Source organism: Mastomys coucha, unplaced genomic scaffold (genome assembly GCF_008632895.1).
Source record: "Mastomys coucha isolate ucsf_1 unplaced genomic scaffold, UCSF_Mcou_1 pScaffold22, whole genome shotgun sequence".
NCBI lineage: Eukaryota > Metazoa > Chordata > Mammalia > Rodentia > Muridae > Mastomys > Mastomys coucha.
Genome location: NW_022196905.1, coordinates 115,807,966 through 115,816,763, shown reverse-complemented (window position 1 = coordinate 115,816,763; position 8,798 = coordinate 115,807,966). Strand labels below are relative to the sequence as shown.

The following is an 8,798-nucleotide window of genomic DNA, read 5'->3' as shown; positions in this document are numbered from 1 at the left end:
TTTTGTTTTTTTTCGAGACAAAGTTTCTCTGTGTAGTTCTGGCTATCCTGGTAGATCAAGCTGGCCTCGAACTCAAAAATCCACCTGCCTCTGCCTCCCAAGTGCTGGGATGAAAGGCGTGGGCCACCACCACCCGGCTATTAATGTTCTTAAGGGAACTTTTTTTTTTTAGATTTATTTGTTTATTATATGTAAGTACACTGTAGCTGTGTTCAGATGTACCAGAAGGGAGCATCAGATCTCATTATGGATGGTTGTGAGCCACCATGTGATTGCTGGGATCCGAACTCAGGACCTTCGGAAGAGCAGCCAGTGCTCTTACCCCCTGAGTCATCTCGCCACCCCCCCCCCCACTTATTTTTATTTTATATATTTTATCTACATTTGTGTCCTAGATCATGTGTGTGCAGTGCCCATGGGGACCTAGAAGACAGCATTAGATCTCTTAAAACTGGAGTTCCAGACGGTTGTAAGCAGCCTTGTAGGTGATGGGAAGCAAACCCAGATCCTCTAGAAGAACTGTTCAGTGCTCTTAACTGCTGAGCTATCTCTCCAGCTTCTGGTTATTTTATTTTAAAGACAGGCTCTCCTATAATTTAGGCTGACCTTCAACTTTCTATTTGCCCAGGGCTGACTTGAACTCACTCCTGTGTCTCCTTCCTCTACAGGCCAATTGCTGGGCCTTATAAGCACACACTAGCATGCCCAGTTTACCTCATATATAATGTTGGTATGTGTGCATAAATATATACACATTCAGGTTTCATACAAATGCTTTTTCTACCTATTTGGTGTTTTATCACTGACTGGCCTTCTGCCAAGCACATAGCTGCCCCAATACCTTTGTTTTTCCTCTTTCTTCTACCAGTTAGGATGTAATTCCATATCTAAGGGTCCTGTATTTTCTGTTGTGTTCCCAGACCATGGGGATTTCACTACAATCCGGGTTCCTCAGGGTTGGGGGTAAATTGGCATCACGTTGTCAGGGTTCAATCTAATGTCTGGCATACAGGAGGGTAGTTTGTAAATGTCTGATTGGTTTGTTAAAAGAAAGAGCGATGGACTGGGAATCATACATAATATCAGGATGGAAGGAAATGTTTGAAAAGGTGGAATTCACAAACAATAGAAATGGCCTTTAGTAATCCTGTGTGAAATAATTTTTAGTTTAACTTAATATTGTGTACAAGTGTGCCTGTGTGTGTCTGTGTGTGTGTGTCTGTGTGTGTGTACATGCACACATGCATATCCAGGGTATGGGGATTGGGGACATGCCATATGTACGTAAGACAGAGGTCAAATGATAGCAATCAGGAGTCAGCTCTCTCCTTCCATCTTTACACGGGTTCTAGGGATCAAACTCAGGTTTTCAGGCTCTGCACAGTGAGTACCTGAGCCTGTTGATCCCTCTCACACCCCATAATTTTTAATTTAATTTAATCTCACCCAGGAATATTTGCCTTTTTCTAGATTCATTTCGAACAGGATTCCAGCTTCTCTGGAGATTCCCATTTAATGTTCCTTTTAAAAATGCAGTGTTTTGTTTTAACACACCTAAAGTCCTGCCAACTAAACACACATTACTATGTCACCTACAGGAGGCAGAGGCAAGAGGATTTCTGAGTTCGAGGCCAGCCTGGTCCACGGAGTGCGTTCTTGCACAACCAAAGCTACAGAGTGAAACCCTGTCTCAACTCCTCCCCATCCCCCCCCACTAACACACACACACACACACACACAAGTCGAGAATATTCCAAATGATCTAGTCATATAGGCAGAAATGGATGTTGGATGCGGTGATGCATACCTGTCATGAGGCACTGAGATAGGAGTTCGAGGTTAGTCAGGCCAATACAGAGAGATCCTGTCTAAAAGAACCAAAAAGTTAATAATTCTTTTGCAGAAGTGCTCTGGCGACCTCCTGCGATGTATCTAAAGGCAAAGAAAGTAAAGAAAGTGTGATATGGGGTAAGAAACTCAAGGATCGATCGTGGCAACGTAACTTTAAAGGAACCAAGTCGCTTCTAAATGTGCTCTGCGGGTCTTTTATTAGAAATACTCTCTTCCAGGCTCTGCCCTAATCTTGACTGACTCTGAATTCTGTAAGGCTGTAGCTGGGAATCTACATGTTTTTAAAAAACCATGCAGCACCCAGAGTGTCACAACAGAAATTTACATCTTCGCAGGGCTCCTCAGAAATAGCAGTCCCGGCCCCGCCCCTCCGTCTCCTTCAGACCCCGCCCACCTCCCCGCCCACTCCCCGCCCCTTTCGCTGGTCTTACTTCAGGCCCCACCTTCTCCCGCAGACTAGCTTGGCTTCGCAGCCCTTTCCCGTGATGCCTAGCGCTCGGCTGTGACTGTTGCCTGGCAATAGACGAGCCTAGCTCCCTGGCGCGGAATGCTCTGCTAGGCCATGGGGTCGCGGGTTCTCCCGTCGCTCCTGCTGGTGCTCCTAAACGCCTGCACGTCTTCGAGCACCCAGGTCGTTGCTACCCCGGCTGCGGCCACCCCGGCAGTGACGAAGGAGGATCTCAGTTCCACCAAGGCCACCCCCACCACTCTCCGGCCCTCCCAGTCGCCTAGGACCCCGGGAACTCCCAGGGCACCGGAGCGCTCTGGCCCCGGGCCCACCCCGGTCACGGACGGTGGGTACAAAGTGCTAACTCCTTGGAGCGGGTACACCAGTAAGAACGTACAGAAAATGATAAAACGCTCAAAGGTTCCTCCCTTCTCAGCCTCCCTGTCATTACCCCGAGGGTAACTGGCAAGCGAATGCGAAAAGCAGGGCAAGGTACTCCCTTTTCCACATAATTTCAGACAGCTGGAGTGGAGTAGTAGATAGCTTTCAGCGTGAGTTGTAGACAGTACTGGTAGAAGAAAGATCTTAGTCCTCTCCACGCAGACATATGGACATGAACATCCCAGTGCTGTTTAGATTTCTGAGAGCTCAGCAGATATTTACAAGGTGATTAAATGCATCTTACACTTTTCACCCGCTAAGGGAAGTTATTAAACACACCTGCTTCAACCTTATCTACTTACCTCCAAGAATCTGAAGCTTTGACAATTCGGGATTGTAATTTTAAAACGCATGAGGCCGTGGGCCTGATTGCTGTGTTTTTTCCCCCCATCTCAGTTAAGGGATTGTGGCGTTATTTTAGTGAGCATGCACAGTTGTCCATGGCTAGAGATGACCTTGAAGGAGCTAAAAGGAGCAAATTTGTCTTTTGGACTAAGAAAGCATTTTACATTTATCAATAAAACTTCCCTTTCCCTTTGTGCCTTTCCAGAGCATGTTATACCATTGGGGGGTGGGCGGTTAGGGTTTCTAAAACTTAAAAAAGAAGTTTAACTTTGTGTGTTTATTTGTATATGTGTGTGGGGGGGGTCGGGGTGGATATATATTAGTGCCCTTGGAGAACAGAAGAGGGCCTCAGAGCCCAGGGAGCTGGAGTTGGTTTGTGAGCTGGCTGACTTGGGTGTTGGGAACAGAAGTTGGGTCCTGTACACAAGCTATATGTGCTTGTAACTCCTGAGCCATCTCTCCAGCCTACTGTAGAACCATTCCAGTCTCCTGCCTTCTTCTTTCCTGACTTTGTTCCTGACAGTTTGCTAAGCAGCCCTGACTGGCCTGTAACCTGATAACTTCCTGACTCTGCCTGCTGGTTGCCTAGATCCCCAGGTATGGGCTTCCCAGCATGCCACCCATCTCTAGAGCTTGTTGTTGTTTTGGTTTTTTTGTTTGTTTTGTTATTTTTGTGTTTTAAATCATTCATTCATACAAATAAGAATGCCATGACATCCTATCAGCATTTGGCTAAAATTCTTTGTTTGAAGTCCAAGATTGTTGTCCCCCTCCCCAAAAAAGTAACAAAATATTACAGTTAAGATTCACGCCAGGGTGCTCGCTTCGGCAGCACATATACTAAAATTGGAACGATACAGAGAAGATTAGCATGGCCCCTGTGCAAGGATGACACGCAAATTCGTGAAGCGTTCCATATTTTTTAAAAAAAAAAAAAGATTCACACCAGGGGGCTGGAGAGATGGCTCAGCAAGTAAGAGCACTAACTGCTCTTCTGGAAGTCCTGAGTTCAATTCCCAGCAACCACATAGTGGCTCACAACCATCTGTGATGAGATCCGGTGCCCTCTTCTAGTGTCTAAATCTGAAGACAGCTACGCTGTACTCATATAAATAAAATAAATATATATTTTTTTCGTGACAGGTTTCTCTGTGTAGCCCTGGCTGTCCTGGAACTCGAACTCACTTTGCAGACCAGGCTGGCCTCGAACTCAGAAATCCGTCTGCCTCTGCCTCCCAAGTGCTGGGATCAAAGATGTGCACCACCACTGCCCGGCAAAATAAATAATTCTTTAAAAAAAAATTCAAGCCAGGTGGTGCTGGTGGTACACACCTTGAATCCTGGGAAGGGGTGGGGTAATCTCTGAGTTCAAAGCCAGCCTGATCTACAAAGTGAGTTCCAGCCACGGCTACACAGAGAATCCCTGTCTCAAAGAAAAAACAACAAGAAACAAATAAACAAAAGATTCGATGACACCTTAGCTGGGGAAAGGGAGGAACCATGGTGGAACATGCCTGGGATCCTGTGTTTTCTGCATAGAGGTGGGAGGATTAGGAGACCTGACCCAGATGAGCCTCTGATTCAGGAAGCAGAGAGCAAACAACCAAAACTGTCAAAGCCTCCCTCCTCACAGGAGTCCGCACTGTGAATTCAGTTTGTTATTTTTTGTTCTCTGGTATTGTTTCTTGTTGTTGTATGTTGTGTTTTTTGAGATTTATAATGGGTGTTTTGCCTCCTTGTTTATCTGTATGTCTTACATGTGCCTGGTACCTTCAGAGGCCAGAAGAGGGCATGAGATCCTCTGGAACCAGACTTAGAGATGGTTGTGAGCTGCCATGTGGGGAGCAGCCAGTGCTCTTGATCACCCAGCCTCTTTCAAGTCTCTCTGTTACTTCTTTCAAAGGGTTTTCTCCATTGACAGGCAGAATGAGTAGGGCAGTAAAGTCAGGAATACATTTTTTTGTCTTTGACTTTGTTTTTGTTTTTGTTTTTGTTTTTTGAGACAGGGTTTCTCTGTGTAGCCCTGGCTGTCCTGGAACTCGTTGTGTAGACCAGCCTGGCCTCGAACTCAGAAATCTGCCTGCCTCTGCCTCCCAAGTGTTGGGATTAAAGGCGTGCGCCACCACCGCCTGGCTAGTCAGGAATAAATTGAAACAGTCTATCAAGTATATTCATAGCCTGAGCTCTCTGAGACTTTTGGAACTTTTGGAGGAGGCTAGCTCTTCCGCTCTTATGGAGGTTTTCTGCCTGTGAAATGGAGTTAACAATGGAGTCCTGAAGAGTCACAGTGGCTGTCAGAGTGGATGAGGTCTAAGTTGCTGTCAGGGTGTTGATGCCCTTGCCTTTCCTCCATGTTATAGTATCCTGTCATAAATGTATTACCCTACATTGTAAAATTGTAAATTAAAAAAGGGCATCGTAAGCCAAATTAGGAACATTTGATTATTGGTCAGGATCTTACGACTTTGCGTTCAGTTTCAAAGCAACCGGCGGCATGTAAGGAAAGGAACAAGGTTGCCAGCCGCCTTCCTTGGAGTCTACTCTGAAGGAGTGTAGGCATCTGCAGCCACCTTAGAGAGACTCTGGGGTGGGGCACTCAAAGTGACCTATGTCCATGAGCAACTTTTCCCCCAATAGGAACCAGACACTTTTTGACATTGATTTCTGGAATCCTTTGGTGGCAGGGAGCAGTAATGGCCTACTTACCCTCTGAACCTCCACTGTCCTATTTCGTAGTTGCGGCGCTGTGTGTCTGTGACCTGCTCCCAGCACAGTGTGATGTCAACTGCTGTTGTGACCCTGACTGCACGCCCGCAGATTTCAGCGTCTTCTCTGCCTGTTCGGTCTCAGTTGTCACGTAAGCACATGACAGGGAAGTTTGATGGCAGTTTGACCAGGATGATAAAGTTTGGGGACAGGAATCATGTTCCATACTCTTCAGAAGCCCTGTGTGCGAAGCCTTATGCTATCAGAAGCAGCCACTCGTGCCCATGTGGCCGCTCAACAGTGTGGACAACGGAGGGACATGTGTGTTGCCTCTAGAGTATTATGAAGTTTGGAAATTAATATTCGAGCTGTGCACAGATAATGTGTCACCTGTTTGTACCTGTGAAATAGTCTCATATGTGTGTGTAGTGTATGCGTGCATGTATACATGGGTATGCTTGTCTTTGCATGCATTCGTGTTGGCCAGTGGAAAACATGGGACTGTTCATTTATTGTTTTCCACCTTCATTTTTGAGATGGGGTTTCTCACCCCCTTACCCCACCCTGCACCCCCAGTAGACAGATGGATAGACAGATGGATAGCTTGTCTCCACCCTTGCCCAGTGCCATGTTACAGATATACATCAGAGCCTTTTTTTTCTTTAATCCATGTTGATATCCTGGATTTTTTAAAATCATGCTTCTGAAGCAAGCCCTTTGCCCACAAAGCCACCGCCCCAGCCCCTGTACTTTGAGTAGTCAGCGTGCTTTGTGTGCACCTCTCTGGTTGTAAACGAAGCAAAGATACTTGGCTCACAGTGCATGGGAAATGGCAGAGGGGGAATTCTCATGCAAGTACAAGTCTTAGATGTGATCAGTTCTCAGTGATCTTGGCTTGTTTTTCAAAGGTTTTTGTAACAAAACAAAACAGCCCTTTGAAAAGGTTTGTGCATTCAGGATGGGACCAGCAGACAGAGCTGACTAAAATGCAGGACAGCCACCTGACATGCTTAGTCCTTTTGGAAACACAATGGACTCTTCCCATGAGAAACCATTTTATCAACCTAGTGGGGAAACTGAATTCCCCTCCAACATTGTGAATAGCCTGGAAAGCAAGTGTTGGAGGGGCCCTTTCTGGCCTCCAGGGCCAGAGCATGTTTAGCCTTCCCTGAAAGTCAGTCTGCTTGTCTTGGAGCTGCAAGCATGCCCTGCCAGCCCTGAGAGAACATCGGTGTTTGAATTGGAGTGCCATTTAAAGACAGGGTTTCACCATGTAGCCCTGACTGTCCTAGAACTTACATAGAGACCAGGCTGGCCTTGAACTCACAGAGATTCACCTGTCCTTGCCTCTTGAGTGCTTCGATTAAAGATGTGCACCACCATGCCTTTTGTTGTTTTTATTTTTAATTATGTGTATGCATGTGTGTCTTCTGGGGAATGGCATGTGCACACAAGTATATTTTGCCTGCTGAGGCCAGAAGAGGGTGTTGGGTCTCCTGGACCTGCAGTTAGAGGGGACTGTGAGCTGCCCAACTTGGGTCCTCTGAACCAAATCAGGTCTCCTTCAAGAGCAGGACACGCTTAACTAAATGACAAGTTATCTCTCTAGCCCCTCTAAAATTTTGAGACAGGCTTTCTCTATGTAGCCCTGGCTATCTTGGGAGTCACTGTATAGACCAGGCAAGCAGTGAACTCATAGAGACCCACCTGCCTCTGCCTCCCTAGTGCTTGGATTAATAATACTCAGTCCCTGGACAACTTTTTAAAATTATATTTTTACTTACTTTGTGTGTGTGCTCATAGTGTGGTAGTCCTTGGAGGTCCAAGGACTACTTGAAGAAGTCAATTTTCTCCTTCCATAATGTGAGTCTCAGGGGTCATCAGACTTGGCAGCAGGAGACTTCCTCTCTGAGGCATCTTGTTGACCCTCAAATAAGGTAACTTTAGATAGAGTATCATATTAGGAACAGGGAGGGGCAACTTTGTAAAGGGCCAACAGGTTAGTCTTCATACAGAGCCACCACAGATGTCTACTGCAGCTAAGCAAAAGCTGCCACTGATAATGTGAATGAGCAGGTGGGCCTGTGATCCTGAAAGCTGTGTTCATAAAAACAGACCTCACTTGTAGATCCCTAGTTTGGCAGCCAGGGCTAATCTCTCGGGAAAAGACTTTGATTTTTTAAGATTAGTTTTGTTTGTGATTCCCCCCGCCCCTACCAAAGGAACCAGATTAAATTCACAGCTCCTTGGGGAGACTGAAGCAGGAGGATCACTTGAGCCCTGGTGTTGGGTATTAGTCTGGGTAATTACAGGGAGACCTTATCTCTAAAAAAGGAAGAAAAAAATAGCAAAAGTCCCAGTGCTAGTTTGTAGAGTGCCCTATATGCAGGCTTCAGTTCATAAAGGTTTGTTATGTCTGTTAACTTCCACCCGCTCGTCCTGTTGTAGAGTGACTTGGAATCTGCTGGTGAGCATCCTGGTGAATCTGCCCTCATCAGATGGGACCTTCGTGATTCAGGAATCTCTCATTGGTGCAGTCAGTGCTGCCTGGTTCCTACCATGTAGTTTAATGAAGATTAAACTGCCTTGACTGGCTGGGACACCACTAGTGATAGAGTGCAGGCCTAGTGTGCACAAGGCTCTAGGTGTGTTTGTACCCCTGGTAACACACTAGCTGACTGGGTTAATAGAGTTCTGGTTTCACTTCCACTGCTGTCAGCCTTTCAGGCAGACACCAAGCTAGAAACCTGAGGCTCTCGGCCCTGCTTCTTCCTAGACTTTTTTGCAAGGCAGCAGGTTGCAGGATAGAAACAGCCTGGCACAGGCTAGGCAAGCACTCTACACTTAGCCAGTGTCTATAACTTTTGGGAAACCCAGTGTTAGCACTAAGGACATAAAACTGAGTTTGCCCATGCTTTTTATTGTTGTTGTTTTTGTTTTTTGGGGTTTTGTTTTTTTGTCTTGAGACAGGGCTTCTTTGTGTAGCTCTGGCTATCCTAGATCTTGC

At 46.2% G+C, this 8,798-nt stretch overlaps 1 protein-coding gene and 1 non-coding gene across 9 annotated transcripts in view; both read left to right on the top strand.

Annotated features, from left to right (window-relative positions):
• Nucleotides 1-8,798, top strand: part of Tctn1 (tectonic family member 1) — a 31,141-nt gene that overhangs the window by 269 nt on the left and 22,074 nt on the right. For 4 of the 8 annotated variants that reach the window (XM_031337760.1, XM_031337757.1, XM_031337758.1 and 1 more), the window contains exons 1-2: nucleotides 2,306-2,645; nucleotides 5,822-5,942. In XM_031337760.1, coding sequence (XP_031193620.1) covers nucleotides 2,414-2,645; nucleotides 5,822-5,942 — 353 coding nt within the window. In that variant the 5' untranslated portion in view covers nucleotides 2,306-2,413. Of the gene's footprint in view, nucleotides 1-1,903; nucleotides 1,969-2,305; nucleotides 2,646-3,422; nucleotides 3,683-5,821; nucleotides 5,958-8,798 lie in introns of those variants that run through there. The other 4 variants (XM_031337761.1, XM_031337763.1, XM_031337762.1 and 1 more) reach the window with 4 other exon arrangements.
• LOC116071547 lies at nucleotides 3,902-4,008 on the top strand. Its single transcript, XR_004110958.1, has one exon. It is a non-coding gene; the product is annotated as a U6 spliceosomal RNA (small nuclear RNA).